The sequence below is a fragment of the Hetaerina americana genome, unplaced genomic scaffold, assembly GCF_022747635.1.
Source record: "Hetaerina americana unplaced genomic scaffold, ioHetAmer1.1.p SCAF_10, whole genome shotgun sequence".
Classification (NCBI taxonomy): Eukaryota; Metazoa; Arthropoda; class Insecta; order Odonata; family Calopterygidae; genus Hetaerina; species Hetaerina americana.
The window spans coordinates 48877195-48900728 of record NW_027286070.1 but is presented as its reverse complement, the minus strand read 5'-3'; the positions used below and the strand labels follow the sequence as shown (position 1 = coordinate 48900728).

The 23534-nt window shown below is 36.7% G+C and overlaps 1 protein-coding gene across 1 annotated transcript in view; it reads left to right on the top strand.

Annotated features, from left to right (window-relative positions):
• Nucleotides 1–8513: 8513 nt before the first annotated feature.
• The window catches only part of LOC139700105 (trehalose transporter 1-like protein), a 131505-nt gene continuing 116484 nt past the window's right edge, over nucleotides 8514–23534 (top strand). Inside the window, exons 1-2 of the mRNA XM_071598625.1 lie at nucleotides 8514–8705; nucleotides 15025–15154. Coding sequence (XP_071454726.1) covers nucleotides 15048–15154 — 107 coding nt within the window. The 5' untranslated portion in view covers nucleotides 8514–8705; nucleotides 15025–15047. The remainder of the gene's footprint in view (nucleotides 8706–15024; nucleotides 15155–23534) is intronic.

Sequence of the window (23534 nt, the reverse complement as noted above, 5' to 3'; positions counted from 1 at the left end):
CATGCATGATGCCATATCATTCATGAGGCTACTATGGAGAGGGAAGCAGGATACAATTAGGATGTACTATATATGTTTGTTTAAAAGATTTTTGGACGGAATGTGATAGAATTATTGAATGTATTGCAGAAAATGGGAGTAGAGTTGAGGGATAGGAGGCATTCATAACCTGTATGTACCTCTGACTTCTTCGGTGAGATTGGTGGATAAAGACGGGATGTGCATTATTAGGATGAGGGCTAAGATGGGTGTCCAATATCACCTCTGCTTTTTGACATATATGTGGAGGAACTGTTGAAAGAGGCTTTAGGAGAACTGAAGATGGGAATTAAATTCAGTGGAGAATTCATAGAATTAGGTTTTTGTATCATTAATTTTTAGTTTGTCAGTTAGCCTAGGGTTTGCAAGCACATTGGTGCGATAGGTGTGGGATGAGAACGAGTGCGAACAAAGTAAATGTGATGTGGTTTTCAAGAAAGAGATAAGCTACATGAAATATTAAAATAGTAGGTCATAAACTGGAGCAGGTGAAACAGGCTATCTCGGAAATCAAGGGAATTCTTCCAAAGAGAGAAATGGTGTTGATAACATTTTCATGAGTTTGAATATCTGCGATGGGAGTTTGGAAAAGATTTATCTGCTTTTCATTATTGTATCGCGCTCAAAACATTTAAACGTGTAGTAAGATCCAGCTCATGGTTACATGATTAACGTGCGAGCAATTGCAACCGATTTTTGCCGGTGTGGGACTGGTGGACTTTACTTCAGCAGTTGGCTGTCTAAATTGGCTTGTTGATTCCGCCTAGCTTTAATTGGATTGGATTAGTTTGTTTGCTGTTGGCTAGTTTTCCCCCTAATTCTGGAACGAATCCAAGGAGGAGACGCCAACAGCTGACGTTCTGGTAAAAATCCCAACTTCCGGAGTCCCTCCCCGTCGCTTCAACAAAGGAAACGGGTAACTGATATAAAAGTCACAGCTGAACCCTAACATGCCTTTCTCTAACGATCGTCGTGAGTGTCTAACAGATTTAAGGTTCAACAAATACATGCAGGTAAAATATTCAACGAACACCTTTCTCGCGAAGGGGCTAATGCCCTTAGAATATAATGCTTGACGAGAGAAAATCCGTGAGTGTTGCTCGGGAAGAAGGGAAATTCATTCATTTGAGTATTCTTGGTGTTAAAGTATGTTTGCTATAATTTCCTTGTGGGCATAAAAGTCGATTACAATGGAGTACAAAATTAATATTTTATTTATAGGTAATATTTTTAATTATTATACTTTTATGTGGAGACATTTGTAGTGCATTATTGTAGTACTTATACTGTAGTGTACTCGAACTTTTTTCGTTGTTCTGTACCTCAAAGTCGAGTACCGCGGGTACCTCGTTTGTTGCATTACTAACCGTTTTTCGACCATCTGTTGACATGTCTCATTAGTTCTAGTAGAAATCGAGCTCGCGATGAGTAGCAGTGTCGCTATTATTTTATCGAGTTCCTTGTTCGTTTAACTGCTTATACGTAATCGCAAATTGTTCACCGCAAGGTTTATGGAGCTGTGGCGAAATCAGTTATTGAAAAATGGATTTAAAATAATTTCCCTTGGTGCAGAGTTAGGGAAAATGATTTAATATTACAGTTATGCGTGTAACCAATAGAAAAGCTAGCATAAAACCATATAATGGCCGAAAGATACTAACTCTCCAAGTCTGGTTTAATAAGATATTTTTTTCAGAAAGGGATTCCGAAAAATTTAAATCCAATTTTTCTTTCACATCGGAACAAATGTACGATCTCTGATCTTAGGACCTCAACTCCTAAGTGACGTATTTTTACGCGTGTCTAACTCTGCATGCTCATGCTAAGTATTTGGTTTTAATTTAACTTGCTCTTCATTAATTTCTGATGAGTAATTTCTCCCTAAATCATTTTGACATAACTCGAAAAAATTACGATTTGTCGAAATTGCGTTCTTTTGGATTGGTATAATCAGAGTAATATTGTGTTTTTAGAAATTTATGATGGTTAATTAATTCATTGTTATGCGATACTCTGTGAGATATATACGTGGGAAATTTTTCCACAATAACTCCGAGCAAATATTTATTTTTTTTGACCAGAATTTTAGAGTGATGGTCTAATACCGAGTCTCTACTAAATTGAATTTAGAATCCAGGCTATAAAATCAAATGAAATATTATTTCACTAGCGTACTAGCATTCCATTAGTATAGTAATTGATTTTTTTAAATATTGTGATTAAATTTTATAGTTTCAATGAATATTTTTCCTCTGTTGTTTTACATGTAAGAATGATCCACATCATTTTGACGCAATATTTTGTATTATACTCCGAGCAAAGTATATACTCACCTGTCACTCCTCACAGAAAACAACCAAATGACCTACATACCATCCAAAATTAACCGTTGGAAGAAAATATTTTCCTAGCTTCCATATTCACTCAAGTCTATTTTAAATTCATCGACTATAATCGCGTCTCTTGTTCAATGTTTTCTCCTCCTAACGTCTCATTCCTTCCGTTCTTTCTCTTTGGTGACTAGCCCTTTTTTCGTCTGCTTTTCGTTGTAATTTTATTTCGCTGGATATACACATTTCGTGAGCGTTATTGTGGTGATGGGATTTTTCATGTTTACAGTTGTGCCTTATGTACAATAATCGCCCTGGTTCAGTGCTATGGAATTATTTCTTATAATAGGACTACTGCCGCTGGTACGCATGACCTTGTATGATTATGCCTTCGTTTCAACTGCGATTACAGTTCAAGTTGTCTAACAATTTTAGTTAAACCTTCCTTTTTATTCGTAGCTACGTTGAAACTCGCATATGCGACACAACTTATGCTCTATGTATTCTATTATTTGAACAGGTTAGTGCTTATATTTTACTACTATGAGCTGAGGCTTGTACGATATTAAACATAGCAAAATTTTTACGAGGTCTCGTTTTTCATTAACTCAGAAGGAAAATTTTCCGTCGCCAATTTATGTTGCATCCATCATCATCTGTGGTCAGACATGTCATTGATTTACTTTAAATCTCTTCTCTATTCTTTTTTCGGATAATTTTTCATCATTAAAAATTCAGTTTGTTATCACCTTCCCCTGTCCGCGTTTTATTTTACGATCCTTAGCGAGCATATCGTGCTTCAAATATCTTCGGGAACTTTACTGTTTGAGCCAGATTTATGGAATTTAAGGAAATTTAATTTACTTGAAGAGCAAGTGAGTCAATATACGTGTTGCTTTCCTGACAAATCCGTAAAGTGGCTTATGGATGTATGGCATTATGATAAATGGTTATTCATTTTTTTGCCAAGTTCACTTTGTTGTTACCATTCGAATCAATTTCTGGCCTATTGAATGACTCAGAATTTTTTCGTGTACATAACTGCAGACAGAAAATTAACCGGCATAAAATCGCTAATGCTCTTTTTATTACAGCTCCAGCGACCAAGCAAAAATTAACGCAGGTCCCAATAAATTAAAAATTTTCAGGTTAAATTGAGAAATCGTCAAACAAGGTTAGTGTATTTTGTAACGTGAGAGATGGAAAAATTTGAGGCCTGGATGATATTAGATTAGATTCCCTTTTATTTGTATAAAAAATAGCTTATTTATTAGGTGAATTAGCACTTGTTTGAACCAAGTCTTCCTCCAGAATGTATACAAATTTGCACGTTATTTTATAGCTTTATTCCTGAAATATTTTCACTTTTCCCTTCACTTCCCATATCCTCCCTTATCACTTCCCACCTGGTGCTTGCACCCTCCGCCACACACCTTTTTGGTGGATCGCAGGGTGTGTATGTAGATGTAGATAATGTTTGTGGTTTGAAGAGAACAGGCGACGGGATGTAATGAGACGTATAGCTAATATCGACACAAGAAGGTGGAACGCTGGCATTAAAGTATTTACATAGAATGCCACAGAAACGTCATAGGGACATAAAATCCGTCGTTTTACTCGTTATTTCTACAGGTTGTACTTTTGATAAGTTATTTTGAGCAAAAGTGGTTACGATGGTCGCGAAAGTGAGGAAAACCACGCGAAAAATAAAGAAAACGCAGCCAAATTGTCGTCCTCTTCGTCTCGTAACGGTAATGTAATAAAGTTATGCCTGCTGTTTTTTCATTGAGAACACAACGCCCCCAGATTAAACACCAGCTTTTTAACTTGCACTTAAATAATTTCTAAAACGCGAGGGAGGTTAATTTTTGGTGGTCTAGAAAAAAATATGTTTTGATATTAGGTATTCGTTTTAATATACTGCTAATTAAAGTTAGGTTTTTGGACGGACCCTAACGACTTTGGTCCTCTACTTGTCGCGAGAATTTCCTCTTCATTGCTCTACATCATTTCCTTCTTTATTGCTTGTTAAATTCTTCCTGCTCTCTTCTTGTATAAAATCGTACTCTCTTCCTACTTCTACCTCGCTATTCGATCCCTCGATTCCCTCCTTGATTTACCCTACCAACTTCCTCTCTTCGCTAGCCAAATTTAAAACTTAATTGTTTGCCTGAACTTTGGTATTATTTTGGTAAAATTTCATTCAATGGAATATTGACAATGTTTTTAAAATTTAAAATAAACTAGAAAGAAAATTGTCTCGAATCATTGCTCGTTACTTTTTGGCGTTGTTGCTAATGGTGATATTTCTAGACCTTATTTTATGGATTTACGTGTGGGTATCGTTTTTAAGTAATTAGTACTAAGACATCCGAGATATCTGGATAAAATTATGCTGCATATAGCTGCATAATGCTTCGGGATTCTCGTTTAAATGTTCAGCTTATTCTTTCCTTTTGAATTAGCTTTACTCCTTCCGACATTTCTTCTTGGCATTCGCTCTAGATATTCTATAAATGTCATCTCATTCCGTTTATCCTGGAGATGTCGGTCCTATAGTTTTCGTCGTTGTGTGACATACTTGTAGTCTTTGGCATCTTAACGATTTTCTAACTTCCGCGTTGAACCATCTAGGTTCTATGTCATCTTTTCTAAACTTGGAATGAACGTGTTGACTTCAGAGCGCATACTGTCAAGGAAGTGATTGCACGTATCTTCAGCATTTCGGTGTGTACTATCTTTCTTAAAATTTACAAATGAACTCTTTAATACTTATTAAAAACATTATAGTCCCCGTTTATAAACTATGAAATTTTCTTTTTAAATTCTTACTTATGACCCTATATTGGGAAAACTTAGCAATGACTGCTCTGTGGCCGCTAATTCCTGTAGCGGTTTCTACTGGTATATTTCAGAACTTTGCAGATACGTTCGTTTTTAACAAATTAAGAATATTATTGCCGCTAGTTGGTGGAGTAATAAGTTGATGCTTGGAGTTCAACATAAAATATTGTAATAGCGACTCGCAAGTGTCTTTGTCTTTACCCCATGTTATAAAATTATATTTGCCCTGATCAATAGATTTTTGAAAACTCGACCGATTATTCTGTCTTGATCGTTGTTTTGAGGTTGTTTGCTGAAAGCCGTCATTTGCACCGCGGAATCGTCCGGAGTTTAATATGCCTCCCTGTAGTCAATGCAGTTGAAATATTTTCAGCAAAACCCCAGTCGTGTCAGGCTATATTTTATTAAATGGTCATATTGTCGAATGCAAATAATCTTGAGTTCGGTTCAGTCACGTGATATTACATTGAACGTGGTAGATGCGTATGAATGTTGTAAAAACTTGAAGAGTTGATATTGGGCACTAAGAAATGTAGAAAAAACGATCAAGTAAACTGGTCGGAAAGAAGTTAAACGCCTGCGGCATTGACGTCATTTGTTCCTTACGCCTCTCTCTTATTGAAAAATACACGTTAATTCATTACAAGACTATTTATTCTCTCCACTGCCAATTAAAAATATACAATCTCTACTCCTCAAGGCAATGCACATAATTCCACACAAAAAGGTATGTTCTTGCGATATGTGATGCCTTCAGCAAGGTATCACTTTCTATTCCCCCCTGATCTGTAGGCGACCCAAACGGCAGATTACTGTTCTGTGTTTGAGGTATCTTTTCCGCTATCCCCATTCCTCTAAAACTGCGTCTTTTTCGTCCGATTCACCAAATCGGAACTAAATTTTTTTCATATACAGATCTTCACGTGATATATGGTTTTATTTGGATCGATTCACACTTTCCGCAATAGTAAGAACGTTTTGATCGGACATTCTGTGACCGTATAATAAAAGGAGATGTATGTTTTTCAAAATGTTTTAATTTAAATAGTTGTCCTCTTTGCCTGATTTCTGTCATTTTCAGCTGAAAATTATAATTTGGAACAAGAAATCAAAACAGAACAATGAAAGGAGGATGAATATCCTATGAAATTACCAGGTATTATCGACTAGTAGTTTGTACTTACCCTTACACAAATAGCTTTTAAATATTACTCATCGACATGACTTCACGAATATTTAAATGCCTATTTAGGGTAAAAAAACAGATGTTAAAGGAATCATAAGTATCACCAACTATTTTGTGGGAAAATAGATGTGCACAATGGTTCGGTCATATTACATTTAATACCATTAATAACGTGGCTTGAGCAAGAGACAGAAATAGATCAATATTGCTTTGGATTTTATTTTCTAATGATCTGGATATACTGATCAATAACTTGCTTTGATAAATTTTTTCCAAAAATATTATTATTTGTCAATAACCTCGGGAATAGATGTAGAACCATGATAAGTAGAATCGTTATTTTTTCTGTCATCTCTTTGTTTGTGCTTCGCGTTTCGGCGTTTCAGTGGCATCTTCAGACTCATCGATACGGCGGAGAATACTTAATTATTATTCGTTTCATAATCGTTTAGGTGTCTGTGGAATAGGTCTCACTAATGGGGGATTAATATCGATATAAATATCTTTAACGCTTAACGGTCTAGTTTGGTGTTAAAATCACTAATGGCAAAACCTCTTCTTATACAGTTTCGGATATTTATTTACGTCGGTCTTGAGGCAATGATTCATTTGACAGCTTATTTGTCGTATTCAGACATATTACTGGTCACAGGGAATCATTAATGTTTGTGAGCAAATAATAAGCCCAACGTGAACTACTCGTAAAGGTACGGTTGGACCTCCGTATGAAATACCTAAGGTAGCAATAAAAGTTATACAGCTGGTATGGATTTGTGGCTAACCAAGGTGTTCATAAAATTTTCGCATAGTTGGTAAAGTTATTTGCCATTGAATTATCATTACTTAAATCGAATGACTAAGTGTAATTCTGAACCATAAAGCGATATTCAGCTTTCATTGCTCCCGAGCGATGTCTGCTCATTTTCGGCTTCAATCCTACACGAGGTAGAGGTTGTGAAGAGAAATAACCTGGGAAGTTTGCAATACCAGATACCGATGATTTAGCGGGCTGGTCCTCTAGTTCAGTAATTCGCAAACTGTTGTGCTGGAGATCGTATAAATGCTTTCAGAATTATGGAATGCGTTGAGATTTCGGCAACAAATCATGTAAGAGCGTTACATTTTTAAAGTGGCAATAAATTTTAATGTATTTTCTTTCTCGTTGCAGTATGGGATTAATGTGTTTAAATTTTGAATTACTGCGACTTTTAAGAACAAAAATTCCGGCTCTACTCGATTGTTATCATTTTCTGCAGTTCAGTGTTAAATTTCGGATCCTGAAAAGGAGTGATCCTATTTTCTAATTTGGATAACGGTAGTAACGCTGTGGGATACCAAGTGTTCAAGAAGCGACCATCAAGCATCTAATCGGTTATGAAACGTTCCCTGATTGCATTCTTGGTCGACTACACGTGAGCGTTACGTAATTTCTGGTATCGATCGAGCCAGTCGTTATTTTTCGAGACAATCAGAGGTGGAAATTATCGAAAAATTACTTGCACAATCGACCACAAATTATCAATTAGCCATCTCTTGAATTAAACATCCATTCATCCATTCCTATTATATAAAGCTTTAAACATTTTAGAAACTTTCACCTTCCAGTTTGTTTTATTTCCGTAACCGTTTACCGGCAGTAATGTCAAACTGCGCACTATCTTGGCCTCCCCCACCCGAACAATATTACAACATGGATATTTCCGATTTCCATTATGCTCGCTGTCCGGCGGCAATTTCATGGACGTAACCCTGTGCACTCTGTCCTCGGGCGATACCGCACTCAAAACAAAGCATCGTGGGCCATCTCATCGGACCTTCCTAAAACCAACTGCACATTTACGTTTCTCACCCCTCCTCCCTTTCTCTTTCTCTCTCTCTTCTCCAGGGTATTTTTCGGACGGTAAAAGTGATGACGACCTTGAAACATCCCCACATTTGCGACCGGTGACGAAAGGGGATGAAATGCTGTGAGGGGGATGGTGTGTGGGTGGGTGGGAAGGGATGCTTTAGCATTCCTTCCCCTCCAACTTACAAATATTTCTTCATGGATTGCTTTCCTGCCCAGGAGGGAGCTTTGTGGAGGTGTACTCGGGGGAAGGGTGCTCTCCGGATGCAGTTGCATCAAAGTGACAGAACGGTGGGGGAACAAAACCGACGCGGGAGGGAAAAAGACTCGAGGGGCTGCGCGTGGAGGCCTCACTGTCCTGCCGTCTTTGACGCGATTACTCGTCATCGGATGCTCCCACAGAGAAGAAGGAACTCTAGCCGCTAAGTTTCTGAATCCTGTGGACGTTCAATTGAATCAGGTGAGCTTAATCGAGTATATTCCTAAATTTTCGCTTGGACAATTTTCTCTTTTTCAGGTTTTCCTCGATCTACGGGTGCCAATGTGCAAAAATTATGAGCCTACCCTAGTCATTGGTCGACTTCATTGATCCCACGCCAAACGGAATATGTTAAACAAATTATTTCGCGCGATTAGATGCTTGTGCTGCAGAAATGTGCTAAAAATCATGTTATAAGTATGGTAATGTATAAAATAGGCATTCGATAATGAGGGAGGAAGTTTCCGTTTAACTAATCTTGAATTGAGGGTCGTGCATCATTTTATAATGTTTTGAGCAACCATTTAGAGAATACTTTTTGTTATCAATTTTCGTGTATCCCCATAATATTTTTCGAAGTGAGCAAAAAAATTATTTTCATGATCTGCGTCGTAATGGTCTTTATTTAACATTATGAGGCTCTCATCGTGCCTGAGAATTTCCATAATGATAGCACAAAGAAGTTTTACTGAAATTTACGTGCTTAAAATAAGTATAAGTAGAATTTTTCTGTAGTGTAAATTTTTGTAACTTTTTCTATAACTTTCGACAACGCTTATGAGAAATGATTTTTAGGAAATAAAATGTTAGTGCGAACTTGAATATATATTTAAGATGGAGGAAGGCAATAGAGAAAGGGTCTACCGAAAGTTGAACCAAAACAAGAAAAAGCCAAAATATGTAACTGTGCGAAAAGTCAGATGGCGGGGAAATCATATGATTTATTTCGAATTTTTGCTGGTTGAAAAATATATCATAGCTATACAATACTAAGTAACTAACTTTAGGATTAGATGACGAATGCAAAAATTTAATTCGGACGAACCCGTAACCCATCAAGTTAAATGAGTTTCAGTACTAGGGAGAAATTATACCTTGGAAATACATGTGACTAGAATCATCGTTTTATTATTTTAAAATGCATAAAACTCTTAACCACAATATAGCAAAATAATGTAGTCTTAATATCAATTTTTTGTTAAAAGTACTCGTATATGTGCAAAACAACAGAAATTTCTGTCGAAATACGCCTCCTTTGAAACTAATAAAGATACATCCATTATTCATTTCAATGACCCTCTCTTTGCAAAAAAAGGCCCGTTCCTTGCCTTTTCTGAAATCTTCATTGAAATCCCTGGTGATAATGGAAGCCTTCATTTCAACTCAACAGGCATCTGTCCGTGGAATTCCTATTCATCGTTTCACGAAAAATGGCTTCAATTTAATTTCTGTTTCCATTATTTACATGCATATCTGAACAAATATATACCATTAGGTCTTGGGCAGACTCGTTAAACCCTGTGATATTCTTGCAAACTTATTTAGTGATCACTTTCATCTTTCAGGCGTTTTTATCTTTTAGAAGTCTGAGAAAAACTTAACAATCAACATTAACATACGGGGTGTGATCAAGTTCTTAAGTCAAACAATTTTTATCGTTACTGAGATTAGATAAAAATATGTAGTTTAGCTTAAAATACGAGGGAAATCTTTATAAATACAATAGATCAAAGGATGCTCCGGCATTAATGGACGAAATTGATGTACGGTGCACAGCACTGCTGCACAGTACCGCTTGAGTGGGAAACGTTTTCAATACTTAGAAAGGCGTCGCTTAGTACGAGAGCAGTCTGAACATCCGTATTCTCCACTTGTGTGGTTTAACACGCAGCCATATTTATTGCTATTTAGTGAAGCTTGCGGTGATGGTATATGGATGTAAAAAATGTGCGTTAGTGAGTACGACAGCTCCAAGAAGGGGGGAAAGTCGTGTGATAAAGAAACTTATAGGATCTGGCCACAGAAGCCAGTTTTTTCAGTTTGCAAAAAGGACCCCTACAGAATATTTCTCGGTGACCATGAAATACGTGAAACTTGTATTAACGTCGATACGTCTACAGGGAGAGTGTATTAACAGAAACGTCAACTTTCCGGGGGAAATATATTACCAGAAAATTAGGCGACCGTAGAACGGACCTAGCGCATTATGAACATGTGGAAAAAGAGGCATATCTGGCTAATGGTGAAAGTTACAGACCTCCCCGCCATTTGTCAGATCTGAATCCATACATTTCTAGCAATGAATGAAAGAGCTAATCTACAAAACTTCTAAGCGAGGATTTTCTGGGGCCATAGGAAGGGAAGAAGGATAAAATAAATATGGAAATTACATATATCCCTGGCAAATACCATTGTAAATGATTTTGTGTCGAATACGAGGCTCTAACTCTTAGAAGTCACTCTTGTTCCATTGCACAATAGTCCCATGGGGTTAGCGTACCTCGATCCCAGAGCTTATGGTCTGTGTTGGGTAAAATTAAATTTGTGTCCATTTCCATTTAAATAATGGAAATGGCCATATATGTCTATCTTATTAAGTCCTTGGAAAGCTCGTTTAACATCTGCGATTACCTTTGGATTTCCTCCTCAATGGCGTCTTATCCTTTCTCTTTCACTTTTATTTTCATTTTGAGGAAGAAGAATAACTTTCTATGAGTTAAATGAGCGAATGAAGAAAGTTCGGGACAATTGCCTTGTTTATCAAGTCGCGAAAACCCGGAATGGCGAGGGCGTCGTGCGCGGCGGCGTATTGTAGTGGAGCACCAAGTTATTTGAGCACCATTTGTCTGATCTTTTCCGCCTCCCATCTTCACTTAGTTGCCGCAGAAATTCACAGTAATTAATCGTACAATGCCGCAAACATCTCGGGTCGTCCTTCCACGTCCACGGAAGATAGATGCACGCTTTTCTGCTACGTGTGCTGGTGTATTGCTACGTGAAGGGCAACCAGTACGTCCGTCGTTCCCGATGATAGGTAGCGATTATCCAGTTTTTAAGCGGTTAACCAACTGGCAGAAAACTATCTTACTCAAGGAATCATATTTAAATACTTTATTCAGCGTTTCCTGTAGTATATACGCAATATGGCCATGTTTAGCAAACATCAAATGTAAAATCGTTATTTTATGTCCGCCATGAAAAATCTCAAGTATTTGGAAAAAGTTACAAACCCGATGCTTTGATATATCCCAGAAATTAATGACTTTGCAATATGGTTCTTGGAACCTTTTTTCACACGTCGTTTATTAGATACTATTTGAAAGCCCAAACCGCGTAAAGGAGACAATCTTGCAGACTAAGACTTCTTGCAGTTATCATTAACAGGTACTACGAAAGAGTTGATTTTGCATGTGGTTTTGTTCCCTTTTACAGATGGTGACCTGACACCCCCCGCAGCACGCCCTTGCGGCGGCTTGCGGAGTAGTATGTAGATGTAGAGTGTGAGTGAATTTGTATCCATGCTTATGACCCTGAATGATAAATAAATTCTTTCGAGGAAAGAAGTGCGGACTTGGCTACGACGACCTATATTTGTAAGCCCGAACAGTAGCCCCCCCAAACTTCGAACATATGATTGCATGAATATTCGATCTAATACCTGGCCATCAGTCATAAGAGGAATGGATTATACAATCGAAAGCGATGCATGTAACAACTTCATTGGACTACACGGGAATGGGCCAGTTCACATACGATATCGATGAAGAAAATATTAATTTATTATAACAGTTCCGTACAATCCCTACGAATAATTGAAACAGTTTTCCGGGTTATTATGTAGATCCTATAATTGCATCTGGTCTTCGTTACTTCACGGGCAAGAAGTTTTGCGTGTTTCAGTCATGAAAACAATTTGGAGGCCTACTTGTTTGAAATTAATGGAGTAGTATTCTCGTACAACGGGGATTAGACCCCTCTTTTGATCTTTAGCTAATATAATAACAATGCTAAAATCCGCGCACTAAAAATTTTCGCCAGGATGCAGTGATTGGAGAGTTCTCGCCGGAGAGTGCAGGGCCATTATGCATGAATCCTATGGTTTTTTCATTCATTTTTTAAAAAATTTTTGTGTATGGCAATACTCTTCGCACTCCTATGCACATATCGTTTTTTATGAAGTCATATACATCTTTCAACTGTTTTCATATAATTCCACGGGGCGACTTCCTGAACGAAAATAGCGCAAACGCCAATATGCGCTACCAATAATTGCAGTTTATGTCGGAGTTTTCAAACATATAAAATGACCACTTCATGTCCCTAAAGTGAATTCCCATCTTTGTCATGCAATTCCCGCAAAGTTGAGTAAAGTTCTACTTACAATACAAATGTGATAGTTGATTTCTTGTCTCTTATTAGTTTTCCACAATTTAAAATATTTACACGTTTTAGTTTTGAGTTGATGTCCTAAAGAAGTTCACAAGGAATATTGAAACAGAAAATGTTGTAATATTTCGTAGCACGACATGATCTTGACAAAGCGAAGCAATGTCTTTGATTAAATGCCGAAATTCCATTAACCACCCATATTTGCTTTTAGTCAAAATTCTGATAATGGCTGAATGCTGAGCATATTGGACGGTATACCAGTTTTATTCCGCGATGGATATCGGGTTTATGCGTCTTCTATATTCATCTTCATTTTCCAATTTAAAAGTGCTGGCTAAAATTAATTTGTTATTATTGCCATGGCAATGATGTATTATTGCATCATATTAGGCATAATGATTAAACCTTTATTTGAGAAAAGAAATTCCATGAACTAGTCCTTAGTCAAGTTGTGCCTTTTCTCTATCATTGCAGTGATTGCTAAAATATGTGCGTGCGAATTTTCTTGGTTGAGCAAAGAAATTTGCTATAATTGTGAGTGACTCCCGAGAATCTTGAATTGTTACCGACTTGATGATAATTGGACGAACGTCCTTGCCTTGGAGTACGATTGAAACGACGATTAGTTCCAGTAAACAGAAATTATATCTCAAAGGAATCTATAGATTCTGTTAAGAGTGAAGGCGATTCTTGAGAGTTAGAATAATTTTAAAAATATGCGGAGTACCATATCATTTCGGTGGTCAGTCCTTGCTGAAAATTTCATCGTTATTTTTTGACAGAGATTTCTTTACCATGATGAAGTTGTTTATGAATTTTGTACGGCCCTCCTCTATGGCGTATACATAATTGCATGCGGAAGAGGAATCGTTTGGTCATCACAATTAAATTAATGGTGACTTACATACGTGGGAACACATGTGGGAACTTGAGTTGTGTGGGTTTAAACTCGGAGATCGGAAGAAGCTTTACGCAGCGCCATTGTCTCCTTAATGAAGTGGTATGTGTTATTGACATCACTCTTACGTAAGGCTTGAGAACTTGTTTTCGCAGCGATTTTGATTGATTATACTTAAGTTAAAATCAATGTATCATCACTTTTTCATTTGGAATCGTTAGTTACGCTCCGAGGAATGCCCATTACTTGTAGATATCGATCGTCAAATGTATTCATTCTATGTTGTAGTTGAAATGATCCTGCGTTCCAAGTCTCAGAGGAATGAATAAATCGGTGTACGTTGCGTCTTCCGGGTTTGCATGTGGCGTTTACGTAGGATGTATGCCCAGATCTTTGCGAAATGTAGTACTTGATAAATTCATTCGAGAGCTCTGTTAAACTCTACAATGCACAATCACCTGCGGTGGCTCGTTAGATTGAAAATCGGTTATCTCATCCTTAACACTCTTTTGACGGCAAAAAGATTTTCGGTTAATTAGCGCTACACTTCGCCGTAAAGTACGGAGGAATGAGCTAATGTTTACCTTAGCTTGTTTTGTCCATATCGTACCAACATGGAATTGGACGCCTCACAACCTCAAATAGGTTTCTGACAGGTATGTATCGAAAGGTTTTTTTTATTGATTGAAATCTGTAGTGTTTAATATTATCCTGCGGAATCGATGTACATATTATGTGAGGATTGCAGATTACCTCGAGAACCGCCAATTCTTATATTTCATGTGCATTAAATTATTCTTGCACCCTCGTGTAAGGTGTTCGTCACTAGAAAGATTTTTTTTAATGTCGAAGAGTTAGCAATACAGCTGCAATTGAAATATCATTATTTTCTTACAAAATATTGACTTTTCATATGGGTTTATTTTTAATTGTATTGTAATGTTATAAGCACATGAATTTTTGCTTGGATTGCCCATAACGGAAACATTAAATTCTTTTTTTTTGCATCTGTGTGCACAAGAGCTAACCAATGGGATTTTTAATTGTTTCAAGTTGTAACCTTCACTATTTGAAAAATATATTGGATATTTTTAACAAGTACTTCGCTTTTTCTATTGATTATTATTATTATATTGCTAAATTTTGAATGAATTCATGCTGTGTTATTTTTGCGTTATATTATTTTAAAGTTTTGTATCTGATTACTTTTTATATCACCGGTTGTACTGGAAGTCGGCCTTTTGCGGTAGACAAGCATGCTGCAGATAGCATCTTCCGCGTCTGATGGCGTTGTACTCAAGGCAGCTCACCTCAACAGAAACCAAGGTGGGGGGTGTGCCGATGTCCGAGGAGCATTCCCTGAGTGAGTTATTTGATTTTCATTCATCAATTTTTCATCTAAGTAATATATAATAATGCTTATTTTGTGTTCATTGTGAAACCTTCATGATTGTGTTGCTTCATTAAATTCTTCTAAACTGTTGTTATAGAGAAGACCAAGGTTTGTATCTAAACGAATCGATGAAGGTAAATATTAGTAACCCATACATAAATAGCAAAAATAAACCAGGGTGGAACAAAGTGATTCCGAAATACTTAGATAATCGCACAAATCTCGTCGTCAGTCTAGAAGCTTTTGTTCCACCAGCTTCGATTTATTGGTTGTATATCCTGCTGGGCATGTGAACTTAGAAATATTCCTTTGAAAAACGCTTTAATCTTTCTATTCTTATAATCGACGCCCGTACTACGGGGAAACGGGTTATCTGTTTGTGAATTGGTTGTGGTAGCTCTCCACATATTTTTCCATACGCCAATTTTTCATTCCCTCAGAGCTCCCTAAACTGCCATTTTCCATTACCTGCTTCTCGTAGTACATCCTAAACCTCCCTCAGTAATTCTTCCCCACTATGCTTCCTTCAGGAATGATCTTTGGTAAGCTATCGTGCCTCAGGATGTGCCCAATTAATTTTTTTCTCCTTCTTGTAAGTGTCCGCCGTAGACTTCTCTCTTCGCTTACCATTCGAAGTACTTCTTCCACTGTTTATCCATTTCATTTGAAGAATTCTTAAATGAAACCACATTTCCATCGCCTATGCACAATCTTCTTTTCTCTGTATTCCTCTCATACGAAATTCATCCATGAAAAATTAGACTCCATGTAACACTTTCAACGAATCCTTTCCTCATGTCTATGCCAGTACTATTGTCAATGGTTGCTTCCTGTGTTAGAAAGCCTTCTTCGCCATTACTGGTATGCCTACAATATCCCTGTTGCTTCTGCTTTCCCTAGTAATTCTGCTGTCCGAACTGAAATACTCTTCCACTTTTTCCCTCATGTTTTACCCTATTCTTCCTCGGAATTGATCTTTCCCACATTGACTGCAGACCTTAACCTTAGTTTTAATCTTTTTTATGTTGAGGTTGTATTTTTCATTCTCTCCTCCATAGTGGCTGGTATCCTTACAAATCCTTCTCTCTTCTCTGTAGGTATAGTTATGTTGTCCGCAAATCCTTTTCCTTTGTATTCGTACAACACTTCTTATCTTTTGCTTGATCTTGTTAATTGAAATCTCAATACATACATTAAATATTAATGGCCCTAATGTCTAACCCTACCTTACCCTTTTCTTTATTTTAGCTTTTTCCCTGCTTTCACCACACCTTATCACTGCTGTCTACTCTATATATAGAACGTGTATCACTCTGCCGTCAATTTTTGCTTCATTCCAATCTCCTTGAGGATACACGTCATTTTCCAGTTTACATTGTAACAGGATTTCTCCTAATCAAAGAAGACGATAGGTCGGTTGATCTTTGCGTGTTCTCTTTCTTACGATGAGTCTGAGATGAAGAGAGAACAGAGCATCTCTTATTCCTCTTCTTCTTCGATACCCAAATTGCTCACTTAACTACTCTTCCTCTCATTTCTCCATTCTTCAGAATTTTTTTTACCTTGATTGGTGTTCAGACTTAATTTTCTGACGTTTTAACACTTTTTGTCTTTTTCCCTTTGGTATTGGGAAAATTGCATTTTTCGCTAGGTCTATTAGTAATTCTCCTGTCATAAACATATCACAAGTTACATTGCATAGCTGTATATCAAACTTACTTCCTACATTAATTATTTTGCATACAATTTTTTAATAACTGACCCCATTTTATTTCTCCCGCGAAACTTTTAAAGCTACATACGAGTATATGATTGGATTTCAGTATTTCTGTGATCAAAGCGCTATCCACAGTTGTTGCGAAAGGAGTCCTAGTAGCCGAGATGAGTTTCACAAACAAATATTTTGTGTCTAATGTTCAGTTGGCGAAGACGCATTTTTTAAAGAGGAATCTTGGGCGTTCACGAATATCTGCTTCCCCACTGCGTGAGCTACTGTATCTGCCATGCTAAACAGGCCTGTGGGTTGTTTAGTCATGTGCTTTTTAAGGAATGGATTTTCTGCGTATGAAAATTAGGTCCTGCGACGGCTTTCTTTATATATTTACTTTCCTATACTCGAATCAGGTTTTTCTTCAATGCAGGAAATTGAGGGCGCTCAAACCTATACTTCAATTGTTTTATCAGTATTGAAAAGAATCGTTTCCAATTATATCTGAAACCAATAATATTCTAGCTTCAATTGAGGAATATATTTTCCTTGGTATCGATTGAGTAAGGTTTTGTTGAAAGCAACTATTCCTTCTATGATAAATTGGAAAATTTAGAAGAGGAGTGATGGTAAATGACCTGGGGAGATCTGGAGGTAGGCAAAGCTTTTTCAGTTGAAAGTTGTTCATAAAATTTCGAATTTGGCCTCATACCATCATCAGTTTAAACACGAGCGGCCATGACCTCCTCATGTGTGTTTACACCTACTGTATAAATAATAAAGTATTTTATTTTGGGCGAAATTTGTCAATTTACCTAATTCATTGATCCGTTGCCCTCCGAATAGTGCTTTCTGCCATTTCGTTAACTATATTGTTTAATACCATCAACGAATACGGTAAGTTCAAAACTCCCTACCGTTATCGCCCGCGTGCTCTTTGGAAAGCCAGTCTTATTTTGGGATACCATCTGAGCGCCAACCTTGCGGAGAAGCACATTTCCTGGCGACTGGCCAAGCAAGCAGGGTACCGAACTGTTTCTACCGTCCTGTGCCTCCATCGATTTACTTCCGAAATATGTCAGTGTGATCTTGTTTGAGGCCTCACCGGCAATGTAAATATTCAAAAAAAGTACGTTTGTCTGTCTTGTAATAAATACAGATGGGTCTACGAGCGCAGCTAACGCGATGGCCAATATTTTTAGAATTCTTCGAATTTGAAAAAAATCTGGAACGTATTACAAATATGATATACATTGTTACAAATTAGAAATGGCAAAATGTTAAACTTTTATTTCATGAATCTTGTCGGATACCTAACGGAGAGATCAAGTCGATTTTTGGGATTGCTAATTTGGAAATCATATTCCAAAATAAAAAATATTAAAAGGATAAATGTGTAAACAAATAAATGACAAACAAATAAAAATACCATGAAACGTAACAAATGAATAATAAAAAGTTAAAATTATCTATAATAATAAAATAAATCTCAGTAACAAACATTGAGTGTAGCGTATTCAATAAGGCGAAAACGTTTTTTGGGTTCTGGTCGTATATACAACGATGAAAATATGAATTTATGGGTCGCTAATTCATAACTTAAAATAATGCTGCCGAAGAATTGATAAAATGCTCCATGCAAAGCGGTTGGGTGAAATTAGATGGAAACTATGCGATGAATAGCTATACGTGATATAATATCCGGAACATCTTCTCAAACCAAAAAGTAAATTTAAAAGTTAGGTCTCTCATATATTCAAAGTAAATACTTGATGATTCCAGTACTTATCACATGTGATCTTTTTTGGTATATTAGAGTTTTACGCCAACTTTTCGATATTTTTTAATTCTTTGCCAATTGAACTACAGTTTTGAGAAGAGGCCCACAGATTAGTGACTCAATAAAATATTAATAAAAATTCTGGCATTTTGCGTTTTTGACTCTGATTTTTCAATAATAAATACTCATTCGTTTTTACCTTAATTATTAAATGAACTGAAAAATTGCAAAAATTAAATGGACATTTAATTTTACAAAAATATTTACCTTATAAAGATTAAAATTTTTTAACAGACCATTGGCTATACATTATGGATCACGATCCAGTGGAGTAGTGATCATGTGGGAATGGTTTTAAGTAGCGTGAAGGACTATTTGGGGGGACGATAAATTTCACTGGGCAGCAAATGAAGATTGCTTTTTTAATCACCGCAGAGCCACTTCTTTAGTTAATCAATCTTTCGCTTAGATTCTAATTATTCCCATCCAACACAACTTTAATCCAATCTTTATTCTCATGGTTATAGCCAACATCCATGTTTTCATCCATCCATCCATCCATCCATCCAACATTTGTTATCCCTATCAATTAGCCATATCTGTGACCATTCCTCCGTATTAGTACAGATTAAATGCAAGCCTCAATTTGGTCCTCTCTAATGTCGAAACTCAGTGCTATGGCAATGATTTTCGTGATGCAATCGTTTTTAACTTATTCGGTTCTGCTAAATGGGTTCCTTTTGTTTTTACGTCTGTTGCGGCATAATTTCTCAAATATTACAGAGTTCACCCATCGAACTTCTCTTGGCACTGCTCTATGCTTTCGTTGGCTTTGGCGGAAGTGGTTATTAGAGGCGGCGACCGAAAGTTCAAGTAATTTGCGGATTTAGGGATTGTTTGGTAGTTTGTTTTGAGGTAGAATTAAAAGGGAATAGGTAAAGTTGGAGAGACATTTGGTGTCGACATTAGCCTACTCTAAACGACACACTCCAAAGGGTCCGCAATTGAGTTCCCCATCCGCCGGACGCAGTACTGCGGTTGATGGCCTCACCTTACTGTTTTAATCCGCTCTGTAATGACTGAAATCTCCTGGCTGTTGAAGTCTCACTTAAGCTTAATCATCTGCAGATATAATCGAGTTCATCAGCTCCTCGCCTATATTCGTTCCAATCTTCATCTCTCCTTATGCTCCTTCATTTCTCCTCTGCCCATTCCTGCTGTCCTCTCTCTCCCTCCTTATTTTCGTCGGACCTCCTCCTCCTTAGCTACTTACTTCTGTCTCCCTCATATATGTTAACCGAACTTAATTTTTAATGTGGTGCTGTTACTTGTTATCCGTAAAGTATTTATGTATTATCAATTGTTTTTCTTTATTATTTGTCCAAAGAAATTTCTGTGATGTTGTTTTTGGACTAAATAAATATATTCTTTATCCCTTACCTTACAGGTTAAGTTTATAATCCAAGATTCACTTTTTTAATATCTGTTTTATTTGTGTTTATCTTTTATAATATGTTTATTTGTGGTTGCTATTAGCTCTCTACTTGGGAACGGTTGTTATTGATCGATTGAGGCATTGTTGTTCTTCTGGGATCTGAAAAAGAGAAATAAAACTTTTACTGGTAAAAAACGAAATAGGAACTCATTCGTAATCACTTTACTATGTGTATGTTGAGTTTTCTAAAGAATTTTCATTACCTCGGAGCCTCTTGAAACATCCCTCATTATTAGGGTAAGGTAAGCTTCATTAGATCCATACTTGTTCTTCATCTTTAGTCACTCATTTTGATTCTTCTCTTAATTGTAAATCACGTTGTACATGTCACATAGAGCATGACACGCAATCAGGCGCAATGGTGTATGTAATACACAAATATACGATTACTCGTCCTGAAGAAATTTACTTGACCTTGACTTCGCACTCGGGTAATAAAAATTTCGCTCAGGCTTGTTAACCTCCTGGGTTAGTGTAACTGGTTTTCGGAACCGTTCGTTTCTCTTTGTTGTTCCAATGAATTCTTGTTTACCTCACTGTTTTGCACCGATTTACCTCTTCTGCTATTCCTCACTGGATTTTTTAGTGAATCAGTGATTCACTCCGTCCCTGTAATCTTTATTATTTTTGTGTAACACCATATTTTCATTATTTCCAATCTTCATTTTCTGCTACTGTTACTTTCCATGCCTTGCTGACATAAATATCCTGCTCCATATGAACGTTGAAACGAAGTATTATCGTACCTCCAAGCTTGTATTTCTGTTAATTAGTAGACTTTTCTCCGGGTGTGATTTATTTTATGCATCGGCTCTTCTTCACACAGTTATACATACAGCTCACTTGCCGTTTCCGTAATTGGTGATCATGCCTTCTAGATAACGATATTCCTGCTCTGAATCAAGCTTTTTCTACCCTAATTTTACGTATTTTGTTTTTCTGAGCTGAAAATTTTTCGATGGAATTCATACTTAGAAGTTTTAATTGAAAACAATCATGATGCCCTGCTACCTTGACCCAATAAGCGAAAATTATCATTATACGTTTTTACCGTTGTCCTCATTTATCAAAACGTTAGTCAAGGATGGAAATTAAATATTCTCATATTTTATTGGAGAAATAAATATATTGTTCAACTGCGTCTCATTTAAATTGCACATGAGAAGGAAGTATACGCGGGTTTTCGAGCTTGGATTGTTTGAAAGAGGCGCTGCACCGTTTTTATTTTATGTAGCTCACCACTAGATGGCTCTTGCTGTCACCGTGCGTCGATAGAGCGTACGTTGGCGTGAGGCTACGGGCTTAGTAATAAAAATTTCAGAAAATATAGCTTGGATTTTCTGTGAATATTTCGATGCACGATTTCTGATTTTGGTGAAGCGAGCATGGTGCATCCGTATACATTTTGATCTTATCATGACGATATAATTAGTTTATATTTGTAAACATTCTGAGCAGTTGTAATCGTAGTTTTGGGTTCAAGTAATTGAAAATTTGGATAATCAGTCAGATTATATACAAAACCTTTATCATTTGAGTTAAAAAAAGAGGATGGAATTTGGTGCACCATCTTTTTAAGACAAATACCAGACAGCTTAAATAACTATAAGTATTTATTCAGGTATTTATTTCCCCTCTCGTCTATCGGTCTCTTGTTACCTACAACCCTAGCGCAGAGGAACACATTTTTAATATGAACCGAGAGCTGACGCTTGAATTAGCGATCTTGGGAGAAACAAGAAGAGTCTGTTATGCCTTCATGAATTACCGATTGCAAACAACATACAAGTTGGTTGAATTATACTTAATATGCCCAAAATCCCCTTGACCATTGGACGGGCTTCCATGCAGGTGTATCAATTAGCATTTAATACGTACTTTATTATTGAAACAATATATCACCTATCTATTGAGGTCGAAAAATTATATACACTCAGGTGATACCTCGAAAAGTAAAAAAGATAATATGTAATCCTAACCTTTTCTGAATAAGGAAACAAATTACCCGCAGGATTTGATGAAGCTATTTACATTATTCAGTGGCTAAGATAGAGAACCTTTATTGTTGACTTTGATACAATTGTTCATTTGCAACGGCTTTGAACAATTGTCTCCATTCATTAGTTAGTAGTTAGTATGATATCCGACCAACAGATCAGGTAATTTGGGCCTTTGGGGATAGTGGGCAGCAACATTAGGCAGAAATAGGGTTTTCCGGGAAGGGTGAATGGGTGAAGAGAAACCTCCATTCTTTGATTTGTACGGAATAGTCGTTCCGCCTTGTCCATTCTATGGCTATTCGCTGATGGTCGCATGTATTGAAAAATCAATGAATGTGTATGGGAAATTCGGAATGTAAAATTTCATAGTTAGTGCTACGTTAAGTTCTGTAAAACTAATGTTCATATGTCAAAGAAAAGGGAGACGAGGGGAAATGTCTCTTAAAGGCGGTTGGTTCACTTGAGCTTGAGGCTTCGCAAGGCGTAAGATAGTCTTTTGACCAAAAAGAAAAAGGAGCACCAATCCAGTTTTCTTCTTATTTGGGTAGATATCATTTAACTACTTCTATTAACTAATGAAAATATGTTTCACTCTGAGAAGACGCATTATACATTTAGTGGTGTATTCGTAAAATCATTATGGCGTCAAACCAAGGAAGTGACATTACTTTGTGTTTTCTATTCCTGTAAAATGAGTGTTTTTCATGGAGAATCCAGATTTCCACATGTGAATTCTGAGGAATATATACTTCCTGAGGAAGTTACAAATCGTTGGCTTGGTACCAGGGATTAGTGGCTAATCACTTCGTAGTTTGTCTTTTTATTTCGTCAATTAAGCAATAGATTGCGGTCTTTCTAAGTAATTTAATTCGTTTTTTGAAATCATAAATATTGTAAAATTCCTTGGAATTTCAAGCATGCACATAGTATTCTTATGTATACACATAAATACACACAATGCATATATTAGACGAATTCGTTTAAAATTACTCCCGCATTTGGAGCATTTTCAGGTTGTATGATCGGGAGCCTAGCTTGTAAAACTTTTCTTTTGTGAAATGAGTAATCTATGTATATCTACACGATACCCCGCATGCCGCCGCAAGGGCGTGTGGCGGGGGGTGTTAGGTTGTCACCCGTAAACTAGAATAAAAACACATGCAAAACCAAATCATGTTACCTCTACACAAATATTAGTTTGTTCATGCAGTCGAAAAACCTTTATCACACGAAAGAAAGTACTTGCTAGAATATTTAACAACAGTATACGTATATTCAAATCATGCTAAATAACTGTTAAAAAGGTGGGTCTATTAAATAAAAAGAATAACATGCAGGAAGAAGCATGTAAGATATCGACAAATATA